The sequence below is a fragment of the Ananas comosus genome, linkage group 7 (genome assembly GCF_001540865.1).
Source record: "Ananas comosus cultivar F153 linkage group 7, ASM154086v1, whole genome shotgun sequence".
Classification (NCBI taxonomy): Eukaryota; Viridiplantae; Streptophyta; class Magnoliopsida; order Poales; family Bromeliaceae; genus Ananas; species Ananas comosus.
Window position 1 is genome coordinate 10430367 of NC_033627.1, and position 25450 is coordinate 10455816.

At 33.9% G+C, this 25450-nt stretch overlaps 1 protein-coding gene and 1 long non-coding RNA gene across 2 annotated transcripts; one reads left to right on the forward strand and one right to left on the reverse strand.

Moving 5' to 3' along the window:
• On the reverse strand, positions 1622-19346 carry LOC109713060 (CDP-diacylglycerol--inositol 3-phosphatidyltransferase 1-like). Its single transcript, XM_020237014.1, has 12 exons — positions 19159-19346; positions 18921-19028; positions 18184-18283; positions 15834-15918; positions 15701-15750; positions 10586-10625; positions 10397-10441; positions 10245-10310; positions 5963-6077; positions 5820-5876; positions 5635-5733; positions 1622-2182 (listed from the first exon to the last, which is right to left on the reverse strand). The coding sequence occupies exons 3-12, from the start codon at positions 18242-18244 to the stop codon at positions 2129-2131; spliced, it is 672 nt and encodes a 223-aa protein (XP_020092603.1). The 5' UTR covers positions 18245-18283; positions 18921-19028; positions 19159-19346; the 3' UTR covers positions 1622-2128.
• Positions 23023-24072, forward strand: LOC109712395. The gene is made up of 3 exons (XR_002216841.1): positions 23023-23172; positions 23297-23363; positions 23984-24072. It is a non-coding gene; the product is annotated as an uncharacterized LOC109712395 (long non-coding RNA).

Consider the following 25450-nt stretch of genomic DNA (forward strand, 5'->3'; position numbering starts at 1 on the left):
AAATCCTTCATCCTCATAATAATAATATAAAATATAATATAACAATCTATTAACCCCTTTCCTCCCCAACTATACATAATGTTTCATCAATTAAATCTATATTAACGTTTCATCTATTAATTTTTTTTTTTTTTTTGTAATAACTCTCTCTCCCCCACTCCTTCCCCTCCCCTCTCCACCCCAACTATACATGCTTGGCCGTATAGTATATGATTCATTAATATTTTATCAAATATTTGTATATTAACGTTTCATCTGATAATTATAATCATAATTGATTACTAAACCAACTTTAAATACGTCAGTGCCTTTCCGTAGCCACCGTATCATTCTTTTCATTTTGCTAATTTTTTTATGAAATTTTAAAATATATTTACCTACTATGTAAAATAATTAGATTTTAAATTTAAGCTCTTAGTATCAATCATTATATGATTAATTCTATTCGAATGTTCTCGCGCCGATCCTCCTCTACACATATCGCCTTTGCAATCTCCATGCCACCGATCCCATCCGTGAGTATTTTTTTTTCAAATATAACAATTTTTTTATATAAATTTGAGTGATTTGGCGAGAATTAGCAACATTTTGAGGTTAATTAGAATTTTTTGGTGCAATTTTAGCGATTTGGTATGAATAGGTGATATTTTGAAATGCTATATGTTACTTGCACAATTATTGTTCGTACTACATTATACCTTCCAGACTAAATGAATGAACAATCTATATTGTAATATATTTTTTTTCTGTTGCATCGATTGTTATATAACTGTCTATATTATACCCCTTTTGACATACTAATATTTTATTTAGTTTAATATTTTATTATTTATAAATTTTTTACTTTAGCAGTAACTACCTATAGATTAATATTTTATTATTTATAAATTTTTTACTTTAGCAGTAACTACCTATAGATTAATATTTTATTATTTATAAATTTTTTACTTTAGCAGTAACTACCTATAGATTAATATTTTATTATTTATAAATTTTTTACTTTAGCAGTAACTACCTATCACGTCACGCGGATAGCTACACTAGTCAGAATATTATATTTGTTTTGTAGAAATGACATAAAGGATCCTCAATCCCTGATTGAGCTCGATTTCATCGATCGATTTGTATAGATCCCCAATCTTAGGAGCACGATTACGTACAGATCCCAGAAACCTAATTCGAGGTATGATACTCCAATAAAGATTTATCCACCGCATCGCGCGAGTCCATACACTAGTTAATTATAACACTAGCCATTAAACTCCCTAAATTTTCATTTAGGTCATTCAACATCAATTTATTTTTTGTTAAGATGGCAAACTCAAATTTACATTTCAATCAAGTTTTGTCAGACTTGGTACTGAAAAACAAATGGCATGGACAACTCATCTTAACTACTACATCATCTTTACTTGATGAGATGACTTGCCTACTACTGAAGATGACAAGTCAATTGAATCATAAGCATATCATCTTTTGGAAACTACAAAGTAAATAAATTAATTAATTAATTACCACATCATCCCTGGTAGGAAATTGAACGTAGCTTAACACCCTGACACATTAATTAGTAACGACAAATTAAACCTATTACCCTGCAATTCCCTTGAATCCAACCAAATACAAGATATTTGTGCACGACCCCACAAGATAATCGCACACAATTTATACTTAAAACTTTAGAAACAATGATGTTCTTTACTCTCAAAAAGTCAGCTCAGAAAAGGAATGGGATCTCCAAACTTTTTAGTTAAATCTTGGAAAAAAAATTTCTGACAAGGCAATTCCAACATCACATTGTATTGCCGTCCCGTGGGAAATTAGCACTCACATATTACATCAGTTTTAGTGTATCTGAAAGAGACAGACCATAGTCCCATATCTCTCAGTGTTCAAATATTCGGCACTACCTTGATCACAACCTCAAATCACTGAGCTACAATTTTGGACAGGAAAGAAGACGTCGACAGTTCGACACAAGCATGTGTGCACATCTTGCAAATATCTGGAGTTACTGTTCCTTCAACATTCGAAAATACCGGAGACAGACACAAGATTCTTTTTCGAAGCACTTCCAAATATTTGTTCAGCCAAAAAACCAAATGTACATGAATACTCGAGATTGCCTTCACTTGCTTCTTTTCGTATCATAAAATACACAAGAATCTGCAGCTGATTTCATCTGCAACCACCAAAAAAAGAAAAGAGCAAATTTGAGAAGTTCCAGCAATAATAAGTAGCGAAAAGTACAGGCAAGAATTAAATAGCAGAAGGCAATAGAAGATGCCATAGCTGCAATGAATCATTCATAGTCAGCAATTAGTAAATCAGTAAGGACACTCACACGGTTTTCTTTTAAAATTGACGTAAGAAGAAAAAGATAAATAGGGCTTTTTTTGCAAATAGCCCTCTGAAAAATTTTATTTGCGCAAATAGCCCCGTGTAAAAATTATTTGCAAAAATGGCCCTAGCCCTGCCACGCCAGCGCCACGTCAGCACCACGTGGGCAGGGCCTGGGCCAGGTGTTTAAGTTGAACACGGTGATTGGTTCACCGTGTCTAAACACGGTGAACCAATCACCGTATTCATGTATTACTCACACCCCGTCGGGGGTGTTAGCATTACATTAAACACAGTGATTCGTTCACCGCGTTTAGACATGGTGAACTGTTCACTGCGTTTAGACACGGTGAACCATTCACCGTGTCTAATGTATTACACACCCTCACGCGGGTGTGGGGTAATGCATATAACACGGTGATTGGTTCACCGTGTCTGAACACGGTGATTGGTTCACCGCGTTTAGACACGGTGAACCATTCACCGTGTTCTCTTTGAACACAACCCCCTCCCCCCGAACTCTGTGTGTCTCGATCTCTCTCTCTCTCTCTCGATCTCTTTTTCTCTCGCTCTCTTCCTCTTCCTCTTGCTCTCTCTCTCGCTCTCTCTAGCCGACACCGCCTCCGACGCCGCCACCCCCGAAAATTTTATGAAAATTTTATATAAATGTATTGGACACAGTGAATGGTTCACCGTGTCCAATACAAATGTATTGAGCACACCCCGAAAATAGCTAAGTCCGTGTCCAATACAACTAGCCAGGCCGTATTTGGCCAAATATGGAAGTAAAGGACACGGTGAATGGTTCACCGTGTCTAAACGCGGTGAACAGTTCACCGTGTTTAGACACGGTGAACGAATCACCGTGTCTAATGTAATACTAACACCCCCGACGGGGTGTGAGTAATACAATGAACACGGTGATTGGTTCACATACAATGAACACGGTGATTGGTTCATCGTGTTTAGACACGGTGAACCAATCACCGTATTCATGTATTACTCACACCCCGTCGGGGGTGTTAGCATTACATTAAACACAGTGATTCGTTCACCGCGTTTAGACATGGTGAACTGTTCACTGCGTTTAGACACGGTGAACCATTCACCGTGTCTAATGTATTACACACCCTCACGCGGGTGTGGGGTAATGCATATAACACGGTGATTGGTTCACCGTGTCTGAACACGGTGATTGGTTCACCGCGTTTAGACACGGTGAACCATTCACCGTGTTCTCTTTGAACACAACCCCCCCCTCCCCGAACTCTGTGNTTCACCGTGTTTAGACACGGTGAACGAATCACCGTGTCTAATGTAATACTAACACCCCCGACGGGGTGTGAGTAATACAATGAACACGGTGATTGGTTCATCGTGTTTAGACACGGTGAACCAATCACCGTGTTCAACTTAAACACCTGGCCCAGGCCCTGCCCGCGTGGCGCTGACGTGGCGCTGGCGTGGCAGGGCCACGGCCATTTTTGCAAATGATTTTTACACGGGGCTATTTGCGCAAATAAAATTTTTCAAGAGGCTATTTGCAAAACAAGCCCAGATAAATAAGATGGCATAGAACTAACAATCTGAAATTTAAAATAAGTGTGTATGTATAATATGATGCTTTTCTGAGGACCCAAGTATAGCATGACAAAATTACTAGATAGTTGATCATCGTGAAGCCCACGCTTCCGCATGGCTAAAGTTATGTTGTTATTTATGGATAACTAGAGTACAGCCCATAATGATAATGTTAAATTATAAGTAGACTATTAAAGACGATTGAGCAGACCTACGGGCTCTCCTCAACCAAAGAAAAAGAAGAAAAAGAAAAAAAAAAAAAAAAAAAAAAAAAAAAAAAAAAAGATGATCGAGCAAAGGAAAAGAATGAAACTACTATTACCTAGATCTTTTCTCTCGGGAAAAGCATGTGGCTTTCCATTCACAGGGATATAGGTTATTTTGAAATGAAAACCAACTTACACTCCCCTAATCACCATATTTTTCTGGTTGACTTCAATTTACAAGCTAATACATCCACTGATCCACTGCTTCTATCCATGGGTAAAGCTGCAGGTTTTAACTTCAGCAATGCGCAGGGAAGTTCTGTAGTTTACCCAAAAATTTTCACAGCACTGCATGCTGGTGGCGAATTTCACATTTCTACAAAGCAGTTTATGTGATACCTCACAAAATAACAAATCGTTTCATAAGAGAATGAAAAGCACTTTTGGAGAACCCCAGGAAGATCTATAAATCGTTCTCCCTACAAGGACAAGATGATATGGGATACGATGCTATTATTCCATGTAATGTTATAGTTCCTGTTTGTCTAGTACTCTAGTTCCTTGCATTTTGCTTGGTCATTCACACTTCATATTAGTTTAGTTACAAAATCAAAATACCCAAGCAAGTAAAATAAGCAGAGAGATAGTTAGGTTATATATTTATATGAAGATAATTACAGTATATGCAAAATCATTAACCAAACCTTGTATGAAAATAATTATATGTAAATGTATAATCATCAACCAAAATGATTCTAGTCAACTGCATTTCAATCCCACCTTAAAAAGAAAATGTCACATATGCAGCAGTATGCCTAGTCACTTGCCGCATACGCAGCTGCATATGGGCCACATATTCGCTCAGACTGCATATCGCACCGCATATTACATATGCAGTGTGATTGATGGCCCGAACTGCATATTCGGCCACCACATTCTGGAACATTGGCCCCCATACGTGCGAGTTCAAATTTATATGTGGAAAAGGTCTGAACAAAAGAAACAACCTTTGACAGAGAAGAACTTCACCCACTGGTGCTTCATTTGAGTGCAATCCTAGCACTTTGTTGTTGATACATTAGAAATCATTTTCCGGAACAAAAATAAAAATCATAAATTCATGGAAGTTATTTGTTCCAACACAAGTTGCCAAAAAAATGCACATTAAAGGCTAACTTCTGATAGGTTTTTGAAATTCCATTGGACTGTCATTTAACAGTCAAATTACAAGCAAGGCGGCTGAAGTTAAGGTGCAGATTACACAATGCAACTATGGAAGTTATCAATTCCCAGATGATTGTAATCAAAGCTTATCATTTGACGCAGCACATCATCCAACAGAAAAATAATAACTCCATGGGATACGCGAATTGAGAAGTTATTAGGAATTAGGATTTCAATACTAAATAAGAACAAATAAAACAAGTAACCAAGAATCGCCATCTTGAACTGAATAGAGATGTTACTTTAGGCTCAATAAAAATTTTAAATATACATAGTTCATTACCTGTATAATGTTGATCACTTGCTTTAGTGCCCATCCAATCAGAGTCAACAGGAACAGCAAAGAAAGTACTGAGCCTCGTCTCAAAGTATTAAAAGAAACCTGTTAAATGAATAAAAGGTACTAAGACCTCTACATCACAAATAAAAGAGGAAAAAAAGAAGGCAAGACAGGAAATTAGGGTTTACATCAAGCACGCTCGTTGATTGCTCATCAGCAAGGAAATAAAGGATAATGTAAAGAACCTGTAATATGACATTAACATACTAACTTAAAAAAGAAGTCCATGACAAATGATTCATTTTTAGAGGTATTCTCTACAACTAATTACCTCAGAAGCCACACAGCAGAAGGCCATAAACTGTCGATGTCCATAATATGCCTTCAAAAGCCAATTGCTCTTGTCCTTCACATCCTTGTGACTAGTCTTGCCTGATAGGAAAGAACTATAGCAAAATTGCATAGGATCATCAGAAATTACATACAACAAGCAAATACATGACAATATACAAAACTATAACTTCAAAGACCCTAAATCCAACTTTACATCATAGACTGATAGAAGCATAAATTGTGAATCGGCTATTGAAATCCTATATATGTTTGCACCAATACTCTTTATATGGTGACAAAAGTTATGGCTCCCAACTGTCACTTGTTTGTAGAGTATTAATGCAAATGAGGCAATTTGTCTCTTCAAGTACTTATTTAAGGTTATCCAAGGTTCTTTCTCTGGCCAAGTAAACAGATGTCCGACTCAATCCGAGTCGGACATATGGAGGGTCATATGTTCATACAATCTATTATTAAAGGCATCAGTTTAAATACGCAATTATTGATGGATGTTCATGGAAATATATCTACATAAATATGAAAAAGGGATAAAAATGGAGAAAAAAGCATTTCGTGTCTTGCTCTTTTTCTTTTGCTGAATGGACTACACAGATATGGAAGCGCTAGCCCAAAAGACAACCAAAGCGATGCATGAGTTTTTGAATTGAGCAATTATTTGATAGAGAAATAAAAAAGAATAATACCAACTACTGAGATGTGATTCAAGATAGTTGAATCTGATCTCTGAGGAAAAGAGAAAATAAAAATTACAGGATATGTAAATGAAAAGACATAAAAGAATGATTTACCAAATTAGAATTATATTCATATATATATATATATATAGAGAGAGAGAGAGAGAGAGTCCAGCTACTATCCTTTTAGGAGGACGGAGGTCTTCGTCCTCCTAAGTCATTTTAGATGATAGGGATCCCGAATCGATGATCGGAACCATTAAAATTGATGTAGAGCATTTATAATGTCTAGAAACTAAATTTTCATATATTTTAAAATTCATTATCAAGTTCATTGAAGAGTCGCAAAATGAGCGGTCAAAAACAAATAACCTTGTGAAAATAGATGTTAGACTTTTTCAATTCATGATTGGAGTTATCAAACATTATCTAAATAGTATAAAAAATTTTCTATCAAAAATTCAGGCTGTTTGGATTGTTCTACGTCATTAAACAAGTAAACGGCTCATATAGGCCATCAAAAACTGTCGATTTTGTGATCCTTCGATCACTACGTAAATAATTTTTAAAATTTATGAAATTTAGTTTTTAGATACTTTAAATACTCTAGATCAAATTTAACGGTTCCGATCATCGATTCGGGATCCCTATCATCTAAAACGACTTAGGAGGACGAATCGGGATCCCTATCATCTAAAACGACTTAGGAGGACGAAGGCCTTCGTCTTCCTAAAAGAATAGTAGCTGGATTCTATATATATATAGAGTGGGCTGGTATGCTTATGGAAGCACGGAGCCCTCTGTGCTTCCAAGTTGTTTTCGATATTCGAACTTTCGAATCGACGATCGGCTCCGTTAGAGTTGATCTAGAGTATTTGAAGTACCTAGAAAATAAATTTTGTGATTTTTCGATATCATTTGCCTAGTGATCGAAGGGGCTCAAAATCAATAATTTTAATGGCCGTGGTGAGCTGGTTGCAAGTTTAACGGTGTAGAAATATTCAAATCACATGAAATTTTGATAGAAAATTTTTTATACCATATAAAACAAGATTAATAACTTTGATCTAAAATTTTAATATCATATCATCATATTTTGTAAAATTTTTATTTTCAGCCGTTGATTTTGAGCCACTTCGATCACTAGGCAAATGATATCGAAAAATCGCAAAATTTATTTTCTAGATACTTCAAATACTCTAGATCAAGTCTAACGGAGCCGATCGTCGATTCGAAAGTCCGAACATCGAAAACAAAGTGGAAGCACGGAGCCCTCCGTGCTTCCATAAGCATCCTAGCCGCACTCATATATATATATATATATAGACAAATAGATAGATACTTAAATTTCCTCCCCTACAAATAGACGAAATTAGATACCGTGAGACTCTAGCTATAGATAAAGTAAATTACTTCATGCAAAGCATTGTGGTTCAGAAGGACAGCACCTTATCAATACGACAAAATCTAAATACACATAGCAGCACAATAGATAATTTCATTTACTTCATTGCTACAGCTAACATCTCTCTGAAGCAGGGATTTCAAAGTTTTAAGTAAACGATTTATGCAGAAATTCCTCATTAGATATTGACACTTATTCTCCAACTTCCATTCTACGTAAATAATTTTTAAAATTTATGAAATTTAGTTTCTAGACACTTTAAATACTCTAGTTCAACTTTAATGATTCCGATCATCGATTCGGGATCCCTATAATCTAAAACGACTTAGGAGGACGAAGGCCTCCGTCCTCCTAAAAGGATAGTAGCTGGGTTATATATATATATATATATATATATATATATATATATATAGGCTAGGGCTACTATACTCTTATAAGTATAGAGCATTTCGTACTCATAAGTTGTTTTCAATGATGGAGCTTCCGAATCGACGATCCACTCCATTAAATATGATCTAGAGTATTTGAAACTTCTAGAAAATAAATTTCGTAATTTTTCGAAATCATAATAAAGTTCATCAAGCGGGTATAAAATGAACGGTCAAAATCGAACGACGTCTTAAAAATGGATGATCGGATCCTTCAATTTAAGATCAGAGTTATTGATCTTTATCTATGTAGTGAATAGAATTTTTGATGCAACTGATTTCGATTCTTTTACACCGTTAAACTAGCAAATATCCCATACCGGCCGTTAAAATTTGTCAATTTTGTGACCTTTTGATCGTAAGGTAATGATGTCGAAAAATTATAAAATTGATTTCTAGACGTTTTAAATGCTCTAGATAACGTTTAACGGTGTGGATTATCGATTCGGAAGCTCTATCATCAAAAACAACTTATGAGTACGAGGGCGATCGTACTCATAAGAGTATAGTAGCCGGACTCTATATATATATATATATATATATATATAGAGAGAGAGAGAGAGAGAGAGAGAGAGAGAGAGAGATAGATACTTAAATTTTCCTTCCCTACAAATAGACGAAATTAGATACCATGAGACTCAAGCCATAGATAAAGTAAATTACTAAATTACTTCATGCAAAGCATTGTGGTTCAAAAGGATAGCACCTTATCAATACGACAAAGTCTAAATACACATGGCAGCACAATAGATAATTTCATTAACTTCATTGCTACAGCTAACATCTCTCTAAAGCAGGGATTCAAAGTTTTAAGTTAATGATTTATGCAGAAATTCCTCATTAGGTATTGGCACTTATTCTCCAACTTTCATTCTTCTAATTTCCTCTCTCTCTCTCTCTCTTTCTCTCTCTCTCTCTCTCTCTCTCTCTCTCTAGAATCTCTCTCTAGAATCTCTCCTCTCTAAATTTGCCTCTTGTTGTGAAGGGAAATCTGCAGCAGAAAATTCAATCCTCCAGCAGTTCTCTGCTAATTCAACCCAAAAAAAAAAGAAAAGCTGATCACAATATATTCAATTTGAAGGGTGTGGTTTAAGAAGGTTGTAAGAAATGTCCAAAGTAATTAACCGCAAAATAGTGAAGTGATCCCTTATTGCCACCTTGACATCTTTTACGTGTCTAGCCTAATAATTAATACACAGAAAAGTGAACAATTGTTGAAACCAATCAGAAGTACTCCTAGTTGGTCTACATTCAGGAACTAAAAGACAAGATCACAGCATGATAAATTCACTCACTACTTCCAATTTCAACACCAAAAAAAAAAGAAAGAAACAACGAATGAAAGAAATAAAGAAAGAAAGAAAAAAGATTTGTTACATGATAACATGGTAGCAGAGGAATCAATATGTCAACCTTTTCCCCGTAATTTTTCTTTTATCTAATTCAACTTATCATCCCAAGGAATGGGTAATAAGATTTCCTTGCAAGCTGTTTTAGAATTCAATAAAGAGAATAAAAGAACTGTACATAAAAGGCAATTCAATCCAAGTTCTAGGATCCACTGTGTACTGTTAGTTTAAGAAGTTTATGACCATATTAACATCCCTAAATTACTTTCATATGCGTATAACTGACAAAGAACGAATTCCCCATAATGTAAGTTAATAAATCACTTTTAAGAATCTAAATCAAAGAAAGTAAGCTGAACTGTTTACATAATAATCGAAACAACAAAAGGTAAATAAATTTTACCTATACATCTGAAACCAATGGCTTACAATATCTAATCCAAGCAATGCCAAGAAAATCAATCCTGGTCTGCAACATTTTAAAAGCAGGAACATTATGCAACTTTATTGAGACAGAGAATGGAAGTGATCTAAAAATTGTTTAAGATATAATACCTGTATAGCTGTGAGAGAACAGCCAATAAACAAGCTGTACTGACCCTGAAGAATGTAAGCACAAAATAAAACAAGATGAATGAATGCACAGGCTGGAAAAAGCATATGATTAATGTGAATTTCAATTTAGGCTGAAGAAACTATTGGCATTTTTTAAAATTTCAGTTGAAACTGTCAATTGAAGAGCACCTGTCAGTTACCATGTCCAAAACAGCTCCAAAGGTTGACACTGTATCATCAAATAGGATATATCAATTTATATACCTTACCTTTTAAATGCATGTTCAACTAAGTCAATTACTTCATATCAGACATTTCCAATTCTCGCAGTAAAAGAGAGAAAAGAAAAATATCAACGATGTGACAATTGAAGCACCATATAGTAAACATACACATTTGCGACCTTTGTTTTCTATCAATAACATCTCCATTGAAACTGGCATAAGGGAGGACAAACACAATTGTTCTCATTCCTAGTCAGATCAACAGAGCATAAAGAATTGACTCAGAAACTAACGAATTCATCCAGCTGTCTCTATGGTTAGATTATAATTTAAATCAGGAAAAATATCAAAGTAATAAAATAGACATCCTCCTCCATTAGGTGGAAATATAGATAAAACAGCTCAAGATTTAGATAGAATAAACAGGAAATGATTTCAAATGTATGGTTTGCATAGAGACGAAGGTAATGAAGAAGCAGGTCAATAATGTTGGTTGATATACAATGTTCATCTTTCACTCCTTATCCTACTGTTAGATATTAGTTAAGGTGCTTGCTTTGCGTAGAAGTAAATGTGTTGAAGAAGCAGGATTTATCTTTTACTCCAAAATGCAGGATCAGGTGTAACAGAAAAAATTTTCAATCATGTTTCTTATAGAACTTGATCAGAAATACACATATGCAGAATATCTTAGTGGGTTCATCATATGCAGAAACTCACTAGTTCAACCAGAAGTCAAAGATTGGCATAGCAGATTGGTAGTGTAAGAAGCTCCAAATTCTTCACCTCTAGCTCTTTTCTCCATCTTAAGACCCCTCAGCAGTCATTAACCCAAAATATCATATGCCTAAATTCCAGGATAATCTGTCCTGCCTCATTCTGTTCACATTATTCCTACTAGTTTTCCAAATCAAACTAAAATTTCTGTGACAATTTAGAGAGGTAGATAAAAAAATGTGAAGCCTTTGCAATGACTTGCATTTAATGATCATTCTCCTTATTATGTACTTGGGCACTTCCCTAGAGGCCACATCTCATTGGGTTCTCCCAGGAAAGTCTTATCAAAGAGTCACGGAGACATATAATGAAGACATGACATTTTTTTTTTCCATGGTTTGCTGTTTAGTTTATCAGCTGGATGTTTCTAAAGGTTCTAATAGGTAGACTCTAGAGGAGTAACCATGAGATCCTAAATCTCATTCATTGAAGGATGACTTCCTGTCTGCTGCTGAGGTCATCAAACCTGCCCCTATTATAGATGCAACACTGCGAACTTGCCATTTTATGTACAACTAAAAGAATGCCTTTGGCCTTTCTACATATGCAGCCTTTCGTGGCTATAAAAATGGTTTGGTTTTTAGCCTTAAGGAGTACTATAAATTTGTCAGTGTTGTCATATAACCGTCTTCCTATTCTTTCTTTTAACATGGCTTGGCAGCACACGAAGTGGATGGTAACCCTAAATTACAATTGTCCTTCATGATTACTTTTTTCGCTCTACCAATCACCTGCATGAGGTTGTAGTCAGAGAATAATTCACATAAGCTTGAATTCCAATTGCCTAATCTGATCTAATTTAGAATTACCCTAATCAAACCTATAATTATCTATTACTATGAATATCAAATAATTTAAATTTAGTATTAGATAAATTAGAATTTATCTGATTAAATTCAATTTAGGTAATTCTAGATTACCTAAATTAATCTAACCTCATTTATATAACCTAATTAGAAATACCTAATCTAATCTAACAAAGAATCTAATCTACCCAGTTTAATCTAATCTAATCGGTTTACATTTATGAATATATTAAAATATAATATCACATAATGTAAACTTGCTAATCCATTATTACGCAGGATTATATTAACATAAACATAAAATAATTTTGATTTCATATTAAATATATTATAATATATATTTTATTTAATTTGGTATGTATAGATTAGGTGAGTTTTTCAAGACTATAAGTAAATTTATTTTAACAAAGTTTCTCTCATCTATCAACATTTCTTACTTCATGCAATATTATGATAAAAAACTTTTATCTGATATTTATTTATACTAACATAAATCTGTTTTCAATTATTCAAATTAACCTGGATAATTTTGCAATTTTCCACAAAAATTTCAAAGATGAATAGTTTTCCTAATATTTAATTTTGTATATTTTAAAATTTCAACTACCGATATCTAGATTTACTTGGCATAGACATCATAATCTCATTGTTCCGAAAAGCAATCTATGCAGCCGCATATGTAGTTCGGACCATCAACTGCACCTCATATGTAATATACAGTACAATATGCGGTCAGACCACATATATGGTTCATATGCCACCGCATATGCAGCAGTGTTTTTTTATTTTTTTTTTAAAGGTGGAATTGAAACACAATGTTGAATGGAATTGTTTGGTTAATAATTATACATATACACAAGGTTTAAAGTGCTGTGGCACGGGGGCGTGCCGTTATGTCCCTGGCACAGTACGGCACAGGCACGCTTACATGCTGACACGTGGCACCCTTGCGTGCCGATAGATACGCATGACCTCCTACTGGCACGCTTTCGCACGGACCTATTTTAGTTTTTTTGGTTCCAATAAACTCTTATAATATTATTTTGAAAGATTTAAACAAAATAATTATGAATATTTACTATATATACCTTACTATACTCATCAATTAACATGCATGAAAACTTTTTGTAAGCAAAGTACAGCTATACCTGATGTAGAATGAAATTAAAATATAATAATAAAATTCACAAGTATAATAATTATTTAAATTTACATCTTTACATAGAGATGACTACTTAATTCTACATAGATCGTTGCGCTTGATCATATGACATATTGTTATCTGCAGATACAAGATTTATTTGACAATGTTGATATAAGTATTGTTGATATTGTGAGAAATTCATATATTCCCAATATTACATCTATATTTTTTACTCTTTTATTCTTTTTAAATATCTGATCAAAATTTGTTTAGGAAATTGATTTTTGTTCCTTTGATTCATCGAAAGTTTCGCGATGCGAAAAATTTTGACAAAATTTTTTGTGAAAAAAAAAAATGGATGTCAGTGGTGGGCTGCGGCCTCGGGCTGGGTACGGGGGGAAAAGCCCCCGGCGGTATGGATCGCCTATGTCAATTAAAAATTTGCTCCTATATTGATAAATAAGAAATTATAAAAAAGGTATCCGCCAAAAAGCAAAAACGAAGTTGACAAAGTGAAAAAAATTACAATATAGATGGCCCAAGGGGGGGGGGGTATCCCAGAGAACAAAAAAAAAGAGAAAAAACCAAAAAAAAAAAAGCCAAAAAGGAAAAAAAAAAAATTTGGTGGCACGCACCTGCGTGTCGCTTTGTCTCGAACGGCACGCAGGTGCGTGCCGCGAGACAGAGAGGGGGTCCGAGACCCCCCTATACCGTGCCCCCTTCTTGGGGGCACGGTACGGCACGCCCCCGTGCTGTACGGCACAGGCGGCACTTCAATCCTTGCATATACATATGGTTTTTTTCATACAAGTTTAGTCAATGAATTGTTACTTTAGTTATTTAGCTTTGTTAGGAAGCATTTATGTATATTTTTAATGCCTATAAGTACTTTTTAATATTTTGGTAACTGGACCGCATATGCACCTGCATACCGTATATGCACTATGCAGTGGACAACCGCATGAATACCACATAACGCATTTTGAAACATTGTATAATCTTTCATTAAAATTGCATGGAGAGACCTCGCAATTTACTTCACATGTAGAGCCTACTTCTGTATTAACTAGTGTGCAATCTACCACTACTAGTAGATTAGAAGAAATCAAAAATAGAGCCAAGAATCATGATTACTGTCAAAAAAAACCTCAAAACAACATTACGAGACCTTATTAGAACAAGAAAACAAAATAAGGCTATGCCAAAGCCCATCGGCACACCGTCATGCACACATGTCGGCACAATATCGTGCCCGTATCATACTGTGCCAGCCCTTAATCGGCAGGCTCCCGTGCCACGGCAGTTAAATCCTTGCTAATAATTTAGACAATCAATTCACAATTTTGTTGAAAGAACCCTAAAATGTCAAATCTGCCTTACTTGGCAAACTAATAAGAAATCACAATATAGTGCGATCATTGTTATCAAGTATGTTATCATTTCTTGACTACGTACTTTGCAGTAGTTTTATCACGTATACTATCCAGAATCATTATAAAAGAAGACAAAAAATTACAAAACAGAATATAATAAATCTTATCTCACGATTAAAGTCTCATCTCATGGTTCCCTCAATATAATTTGAAGATGTATCTCATATTAATTTGTACACTCTTAATTGATTACATTCAATTATGCTCATCAGCCAACATTCCATCTCAAAATCACAATACATAAACATAAGGGTAAGATCCTTTTGAGAGGACTTGAGAGTAAATCCTTCCTTCTCAAATTCAATGTTAATGTGATCAAACCTACGATTAGTGCTTTTGAAAATGATCTATAGTATATAAACTTACTAGAAACCAAAAATCACGAAATTTGATGCTTTTTACATATGCATCGAGCATAGAGAAAAATAAACAGTGCAAATTGAACAGGCTTAAAAACATAGCATAGAAGATCTCTATTGGAAATCAAAGTTTCCATTCTTGATCAAGACATCAAAAAGTATCTTCCTACAAATACTCAACTAGTTTAAATCATATTTAACCATTAAACTAGCAAATCTATCCAATCAACCACAAAAATAGTCAAATTTGAGACGGCTTGATGGGTGGGTAAAATATATTGAAATTTAATGAAATTTGGTTTCTAGCATCTTCAAATACTAATAAATATTTCTAACAACTCCGGTCATCGAACCAAATACTGTAAGATTGATTTTGAGAAGGATTTAGGTCCCAATCCTCTAAAAAAAAAAATATCCTAATCTTTTGCATTTTCATTGGAGACGTACGGCTACTTACAGAAACTCTGATTTGCAACTATGAAGTTGACAAATGAAAGAAGAAACAAGACGAGCAAAATAAGTTGAGGTACGATGAGGAAAGTAGAAGCAACAACAGTTTACCTTGATTGAACTTGCGTGCGAACCAGCCATCTAACCCATCACAGAAAAAGCTGAAACATCAAAGAAATGTCAAGATAAACCATGTGCAGCATAATCAGAAACTACACAATGACAACAATTGCTTGACACTTGCCTGAAGATGTAAAGGATCGCAAAGAGTGCCTTATTGGAATAGCAAAGAGCGAAAGCAACGAAATTAATGATGATTCTAAGATATCCTGCAAATAACAAATAATTTTTAAAAATCAAATTAATAAATGCAAGTGGCACAGAAAGTCGGTATGGCTGCTGCAGCTTGATTACTTGAATAGTTTATATATGTTTCCAAGGGTTGGTTACGAGAAAATTTAAAACTTGTAAAACAACAAGTCTTCTTTATTTCAAACCTGACATTACTACCGTACAATGTTTTAAAAAGCGCGAGGACAACAAGGCACAAAGGCCTTCTGGAGCCTAGGTGCAAGGCACACCACGAGGCATGCGCCTCAAGAAGGTGACGTGCATATTTAATAAAAATAAAACATTCCTAACTAGCCTAGTTTAATTAATGTTCTACATAAAAAAGATTCCAAAACAACCATACAAAAGGAAAATAACCATGAAAAAGCAAATCACATGCATAAATGTCCTCAAAAAGTCCAAAAAGAAAATTAACATAAGAATCAAACAAAGAACGGAAAAAAGGAATCGCACGTGTGCAACTGAAAGAAAGAAAGAGAAGAATTATTGCCCACCAATTCAATGAAATATGAAGAAGTAAAAAGAAAAAACCTCACCAAAACATCAAATCCCATCAAAAGAACTAAAAAAAGGTTCAAGATAGAAATAAGGATAAATGCATAATAAAGGACAATAATTGAAGAAATAAGATAAGGGAAAAAAGAAAAAGGAGAAGAAGAACAATACCAACAAAAAGCATAGAAAATAGAAGAGTTGGTAACAACCAGCATCTCTAAAGAAACAAGGTTTCTTAGCATCACTATAAAATTATGAATCCTCCATACATGTTCAGTAGACATAACACACATTAACACTGTGCTGAACTCTCTGTAAGAGAACAAAAAACCAATTGAATATAATCATATTATGATTCAATAGTGTTATAGCATTTTTATAGAGTCACAAGAAAACTAGAGAGAATCCAATCGGATCTAAGTTGAATAATGTAAAATATAACAGAATTGTATAAATTGAATCTGTAAAGCACAATATCGACTCAAATATTTTGACCCAACAAAGTCTCAAGTGAATTTTCCATCTATTAAAACTCTAATCCAATCAATTCTAATAAAACCCAACTACAACCCCTAATAAACTCTAAGGTAAGCATATGAAAAACTCTAAACACGCATGAGATTGACAAAGATTTAACTAATAGACTGTAACAAAATATGTATAACAAATGACCTCTTTTGTCACTTTGCACTTAAACAAGATACGAACAATATCTTAATGCTTCAACCACCATCCCTTTCTTCTTGGCATAACAGGGCAAAGGCATTGGCACTTCGATGTTACTGTTATAGCCCAAAAGCCAAAAATCCAATTCCTCATAATCAATGCTAAACATAACCTGACAATAAACTTCCAACTAATGATTTGTAAAAAGGAGTAGTTGGTCAAAAAATGTTACGCTTAAAATCACTGTTCAACGGTAAACCACACAAGATTGACTTTTTCCTCTTCCTTTTGATGGATAGAGCCAATGTTTCTTAAAGTACGTGGCAGGCGTAAAGCGGTTGCGAGGATTCATAGTGGTTAGCGAATGGTGGCCACCATAATGGGAACCACAAACCCACGGTTTTCAGATTCGTGCTGCTAGTTTATTCATCAAAATTATGTATATAACTAACTAGTCAATATTTTACTATGAAGGTACTAATATTGAATATTTCATTCCAAACTTAAGAATCTTACACCTTTTAAGAATTATCTAATGAAAGCAAGAATTAAAAAAAAAAAGTAAACAAATCATCAATACTGGACAATCGAAAAACAAAAAAAGACGAACATTTCTATAGATGGCATGCCCAAAAAACTAAGAACAATCAAAGCAAACAATTGATAACCGACATCAAATGGATCAAAAACATAGGAAATTATCATAAGACGAGAGTCACGAGAAAAAACTAATATTGGCTGAAATTATGATTAGCCGATGTAAGCAAATAATATGACTTTGCTAGTGAATGTTGAAGCCAAAGAAAGAAAAATGAAAGAAGTCTATTCATTGCTTTCAGCTGCTTTGAACCAGTCACAAAAGCAGCCACCTTGCCACCAGGCGCCGACTTTCCATGTCAGTGCCATAGAAGGATGTTTATGACCGACTTTCCATGTCGCGTAGCACCAATGACATGTTTTCTCATGGCAACCGCCGCAACTGCTTTTGGAACAACCGATGGACCAATACACGACAAGCACGGCATCTTAATGTAGCAGAACAGGGAAACCATGAGAGATCAACAAATCAGAAGTAAGCTCACCTATAATATTGGGGATGTAAAGATAAACCGAAAGTTGTTTTTCCGTTGATGGTGGAGCCATTGAAGCTTTTGCAACAATCAAGTACAATGCATCTAAGTCCTGAAAAAAGCGATGATCCACTTCACTTGCGGTCAATTCCATCAGTACAGTAGAGCATACATATAAAAATTTACGTTAGAGAAGAATGCGTTAATCATTATTCACTGACAAGCTATTCAAGTCAGAAGGAGAGCACAAAATATATATTCATAATAGCAGGGTACTACAAGAAGTTAGGAAAAAACCGCGTACAACTTATCCCTTATACTACTTTGTTAGCGATATATGGCCCTTCCATGTTCTAGATCCCAGCAATAACAGCGACTCCAGATGTTCCTTTTGATCCGGCGTAAGCACGAATATGACCACTCCCCTTCTAAAACAACATTTTTATTTTTGATGCTCGGGCTAGGAAGTAGGAATTTAGAAGGATCTGAGTTGTTAGCCACATTTGTAAGATGCAATGACCACTCTAATTCTTCCCCTTTTATGCTAGATGCAATGACTACAAGCCATTCTAAATAGCCCCCTAATTTATTATTTTTTTTCTTTTCTTTGGATTGACACCGGTAAGCTTGTGTTTGTACTTGAATGAAGTGATATTAGCGGAATAAACTTAGGATTGTTTATCAAATTTAATATGATAATAATGTCAACAGATTTTATTAAAAAGTGATGAAATGAAGAAGATGCCTGCCTGGTTGTCTCCAAGATTGCGGCAGCGCGGCAGCGGCGGGGGGAGGTGGGAGAGGCGCGCGCGATCGAGGGAGAGATCTAGAGGAGCAATCGGACCACCTGGTGCGCCCTGGAGAATGAGATTCCATCACGTTACAGAACAACCCAGAATCACAATAAATATATTTAAAAATAATAATAATAATAATAATAAAAGATCGAATAGAGCATAATAGAGAATAACATAATAATGGATTTACCAGCGAAAGCGGCAAGTTCGAAGAGGTTGGTGAGAGAGAAAGAGAGAGAGAGAGAGGTGGGGCGGCAGAGAGTGGGGAGAGCGTGAGAGGTACAAGGAGAGGGCGGCGGAAGGCAGAGACAAAAAGTCGATAGAATTGAGAATTCTCGTCTCCGCTCTCCGCTCTGCAGGCCTGGTGCTTCCGGAGGAGAAATTATTGCCCCGCACCGGGTGCATAAAGTAACTTCCAGCACAATACCCTATCATTTTTTTTTTTTTTTTTGGGTAATTGCTTATATACTCTTGAAAAGTTCTCGACTTTTAAATTTATCTTTTTTTAGAAGGCTAATATTAAAAATACTCTTTCTACATCCAACCTATTTTTAATATATTCTTAGAATTAAAATCTGTTAATAAACTCTGTTATCTCTGTAAAATTACTATTTTGCACTTTCAAATATATCCTTCCATCATCACTGATGACTTTCTTATTTGCCTTAAAGTCAGGGACACAAAAAGTATTTTCATTTTTGATCTTTTCGTATATACCCCTCTACCGTCACCAACATTTCTTATTTGCCTTTAAGTTAAGGACAAAATTGGTATTTTAATTTTTTTTAACTGTGGTAAATGTTTAACTCACGTTTAACCCAAGTTAATTTAACAAGAAATAACTGTGGGGTATTTTGCGACAACGGTGGAACATATGAGGGATATTTTGGAAAGAAAAAAAAAAAAAAGAGGTAAATCGGATATTTTCAAACGTATGAGGGGTATATAGGCAATTATTTCTTTTTTTATGCCTTAATTTCATACAGATTCTTACGAATATAATGAATTATAAAATAAATTTCTATACAATTAAATTTTTATATATTCTTCTTGCAAAAGTCATAATATTTTTAAATATATCCTTCTTATTTTTTATCGTTAAAATACTGTTTATTTTATAAGTGAAATTACCTTTTTACCATCACAAATACGCCCCTCCAAAAATCCCAACTATTAACTAAAGATGGGTAAAAAGATTAATTCACCTCATTAACTAACTATGGTTAACAATTTTTTTCTAACGGGTCCTAACGACAAGTACATATTTGAAAATATCATGATTTTTGTAAAGACAATATATAAAAGTTGAAATTTGTAGGGATAAATTTACAATTCACTATGTTTGTAGGGACCTTTAGGAAATTAACTCTTTTTTATTTTATAATAATAGACTTTCAAAATTTTTATTTGTAAATTAGGTCAAGTGGTGAATGATTTATCATTTTCCAAAAATAATAAATTATTCATTATTTTTACTAAAATTACACTATTTTTTGCATCCGAATTTCGAAAGATGTATAGCATTAAATATTAAAAATAATTTTAACATTTTGAGAAAGCGATAAACAATTTACTGCATTTAAAAAATGGTGAATCATTCTCCGTGTAAGACTAATTTTATAAACAAATTCTTTTAAGGGCTATTTTTACAATTACATTATTTGTTAAGCCTATTAGTAAAAAAAAATCTTAGTACAATCCTAAAATTTGGGTAAATTGCACTGTTACCCCCTGAACTTTTGGCGAAGTTTCACTTTACCCCTCGAACTCCTAAAATGGACATCTAACCCCCTAAACTCTAATATTTCGTTCATATTACCCCTTCCGTCAGTTTTCCATCAAGCTCCGTTAATCGGAAACTGACGGAAGGGGTAAAACGAATAAAATATTAGAGTTTATGGTGTTAGATGTCTATTTTAGGAGTTTGAGGGGTTAAGTGAAACTCGCCAAAAGTTCAGAAAGTAACAGTGCAATTTACTCCGTAAGGGACTTTTGACTATAAATTATTTTATTATAATATGTTACTTATGGATTGACTACTAATCCTCAAGTTAGTGATCATACTTGATTTTGAATTTATATATATTTTTAATCCCAAAATAAATCATACCATGATTTATCCTACATTAATTTTATTGTAATAAATAAAAGTGAAAGAAATGAATTAGAGTGGCTTAAAGATAAAAAAAGAGCGATGCTAACTACCTAAGATACTCGAACACTCTACTATCCTGGTGTACTCGCTAATATAGTTGATTTACAATAGGTGTCCTCACTCGGATATAGAGATTTTAATTCTCAGTTAATTTTCTGTAATACTCGTTTGTCCTTTTTATCTTTAAAAGCATTGTTCTATAAAATATATTTAAATAAAATTTTTGTACTTCATTTCAGCCAATTAGAAATTTTTAATATAAAAATATAAAAATAATTTATAGTGAAAATTTGGGTAAATTGTATTGTTACCCCCTGAACTTTTGACGAGCTTCACTTAACCCCCAGACTTCTAAAATAGACATCTAACACCCTAAACTCTAATATTTTATTCGTTTTACTTCTTCCGTTAGTTTCCGGTTAACGGAGCTTGACGAAAAACTGACAGAAGAGGTAACATGAACGAAATATTAGACTTTAGGGGGTTGATATCCATTTTAGAAGTTCGAGGGGTAAAATAAAACTTCGCCAAAAGTTCAGGGAATAATAATGCAATTTACCCCCTAAAATTTGGTCTCTTCTTATTTTAATATTAATAGTAATCATTCTTTTATGCCACAACAACATCATATAAATGCTAAGTTGGGATGGTGTATATCAGACAAAAAGAAAATAGTAAATACGTTTGATGCATTCTTTGATTTTGGTACGACTCTCTACTTTTCTCTTTGAGAATAATGATAAAAATAGTAAATCATTCACCATTTTTGATTCACTGCTTCTACGCTGACAATATTGCACAATTCCCTAATTTAATAATTTTCTTCAATCACAACCCTCATAGTGTAAATATCATGAGAAGATGATTACACCCCAAATAATTTTATGAAAGCTTGCACCCCCAAATTGAAGAATTTAAGAGTCATGCTTTATTCCATATAAATTCTGGTCATTTACTTTTATAAATAAGTGTGCAAGTACCCATCTGGAGGGAGTTTTTTAATTTGGCCTTTGCTTGGTGTTTTGGTCCATAACACCCATAGTTGGTCTGATCAGACTAAGAGTATTATGTATTTCTCAAAAAAAAAAAAGAGTATTACGGATTTTTCAAGTGCCGGCAAGAATAATTAGAATTCTAACTATATCCAAACTGTGAATTTAATTTAGAAACAAGTAAACAACAAAACTAAAATTTGGATCAAATTTAATTTTATTAAATATAAAATACAAATTTAAAATTAAACTTTCACTTCAAATTCAAATTTCCAATTTAAACAAAAAATTAAAATTTGGTTTTAAGATTAAAATTATAATTTAGATTCGAATCTAGAAGTTGAATTTAAATTTCAAATCCAAAATTGTATAATACAATACCAAATTCAAAGATAAAATTTAAATTTAATACTTTTTCGAGTTGAATACTTAACAGATTATCAATTATCTAATTCAGTAAATAACAAATTTACATAAAAAGTTTAAAATTTATAAAGCACTAAACAATTTTGTATGTACTACTAATTTGTTTCCAATATGTCGTGTTAACTTATCTAAGTCGGTAATCTGTTCAACTGGTTACTTTATATAAAATTTAATCAAATATTTTACTAATTAACAGTTAGATTTTAATACCTGTGGCGTATTGAAGGATCTTACACTATATAATTTGACACTATCTTTAAAACATGTGGAATCCCTACCTTTGCCCATTCCACGTGGAGAACTCCCGATGTTATGCGACCCTCCAAATCCCTCTTCTTCTTCTTTTTTCTCTCTTCTCCTTCACTATTCTAGTTGGATCCCTCTCTCTCCCACTCTTTCTCCTCCTCTTCCAGGTGGGCCCCCTCTCTCTTTCCCTATTTTTCTCTACTCTCTCCTCCCTTTCCTACGGCTGGCCCTCTCTCTCTTACCTCTTCCGATTCTCTCCATTCCCTCTCTCTATCTCTCTCATCCCTTCTCTCTCTCCTCTGATTTCTCGCTTCGTTCCTCCAGGTAAACCATCCACGATGGTCGCGGTGCCATCAATCTATGATGACCTAGCTTCGTAGGCCAAGTAGGTCACAAGTGGGCTTACTCTTACCTTAATCTTTTCCCTTTCTCTCTCCCTCTTTTTCATCTGTCTTCTCTCTTCCTTCCTCCACGTCGCTCATTCTCTTTCTTTTCCCCTCTCTCTTCAGATTTGCTCACATCAACACCGATTGGAGGGTCCATGATGAGGTCTACCCCAAGCTATGGTGTCTACAAGTGAGTCCTCCCTCTGCCTTCACCTCACTATTCTTCTCTACCTACTCTTTTCGCACCTCTTCCATTCCCGATTTCACTCCCTTGGTCACTGATTAGACGGTTGCGATAGGATGCACCACCATGATGGCCCCTAACTGCTACTAGGCTTCTAAGCCTACCTTACCTTAGTTTTCTTTGTTGCTTACTGCTAGCTCCCTAGACCTATTTGGCCCCTACTCCGGAATAGAGCCAAAAAAATAGGCCAGATATGGAAAAGATAATTTCTCTCTGCCACTGGCTGCTAGGTCCCTAAACCTATTTGGCTGCTACTCCGAAACAGAGTAAAAAGGAAAAAAAAAAAGATATGGAAAAGATATTTCAGGTTTTAGATGAGAACCGATAAATTTGATCATCATTAAGGCCTACTTTTAGCTTCTTTCATGCTTGCTATTCATAGATTTTCTCTGTCAGTTCCGTATTTTTTTTCTACATTATTATATGTGTTGGAGACAAAATTCAAACTCCTTTATTATTATTATTATTATTATTATTATTATTATTATTATTATTATTATTATTATTATTAATTTAATTTATTTTTATTTATTATTGTTATATTGTTTTTATTAATGTCCTTTTAGAACGGAAGTCCACGAACTTGTGCGGATGTTGCGCGCTCAGTAGGCGCCCACTCTGCAGGCACGAATCCTCAGGGGTTTCCCATCTTCACTAATTAGAAGGATGTATTTAAGAGGTTTAACGCTGGGAGAATTCCAATTGTTACTCTTCTTTTCCTTCTCTCTCTCTCTCTATATGTATATGTATATGTATATGTATATATATATATATATGAGTTGAGCTAGAATTCTATCGGTAGTAAACGAGCCGTTTTACTACCGATTTATTTTCGATGATAGAGTTTTCAAATTGACGATCGGCTCCGTTAAATATGATCTAAACCATTTAAACTACCTAGAAATTAAATTTCACGCACTTTCGATATTGTTCTTTTATCCATCAAGTGAATAGAAAAATAAATGGCTGAAAATGAATACTTTTTAAAAAATGATGATAGGAGTCTTGTAATCAAGATCAAGAGTATAGATCTTGTTTTAAATAGTTTAAAGAATTTTCTAACAAAAATTAAATTGATTTGGATATCTTTACGCCGTTAAACGAGAAAACGCCTGTTATCTACCATTAAAATTACAAATTTTGCAACCCTTTGATCATTAGGCAAATGTGTTGAAAAGATTTGAAATTTGATTTCTAAACGTATAGATCATGTTCAACGGAGCCGATCGTCAATTTGGAGGTTCTATTTCTCTCTCTCTCTCTCTCTATATATATATATATATATATATATATATATATATATAATATATATATATATACATGCTTTGTATACTGTTCACACATAGATAAACATTGCAGAGTTTTAAATTTTATTTAGATTCTAATTTTATTTTGTTCAATCTCTTTATCATCGGGTGTTGAAAGAGTCTTCGTCAATCTCTTCCGCGTTTTTGCTCGTAGGAGGAATTCCGGTTGTACCTTGGGACGGTACTGTTTCTAGCTAATCTCGCATGAATGACGGGAATACGTCTTAGGACAATGCTACGCACGCTTCCGGATCAATCAGAATCTTTATTTAAATTTTAGCATTTATCTGTAAGTTGATTTATTTATTTTTATTACAAAACTAGTTAGATTTGAAACACAATCAGATTTTCAGTATGGTCATCCCCAACAATCTAAGGCGTATATTCTCAATTGGTTGTAATTAAAATCTAACAAGTGCTAATCCGAGGAAAAAATAAATATATTGCATGTAATTTGGTTGATAACTTGTTTGTATGATTGATATACAAATTTAAATAAATTAGGATTAGCATTTCAAAATCTAATTGCATATAGTTTACTTGCAAAATTATTATCATATCTTCTTTGCTTTTTATTTTATATATATATATGTATTTTATATATATATACATATATATATATATATATACATATATATATATGTATATACATATATGTATACATATATGTGTATATACATATATGTATACATATATGTGTATATACATATATGTATACATATATGT

Coding starts and splice junctions, on each gene's coding strand:
- LOC109713060 (XM_020237014.1), bottom strand. CDS start 18,244: ATGGCTCCACCATCAACGGAAAAACAACTTTCGGTTTATCTTTACATC. Junction 10,442..10,585: donor TTGGACATGGTAACTGACAG/GTGCTCTTCAAT, acceptor TACATTCTTCAG/GGTCAGTACAGCTTGTTTAT. Junction 10,311..10,396: donor GTTCTCTCACAGCTATACAG/GTATTATATCTT, acceptor AAAATGTTGCAG/ACCAGGATTGATTTTCTTGG.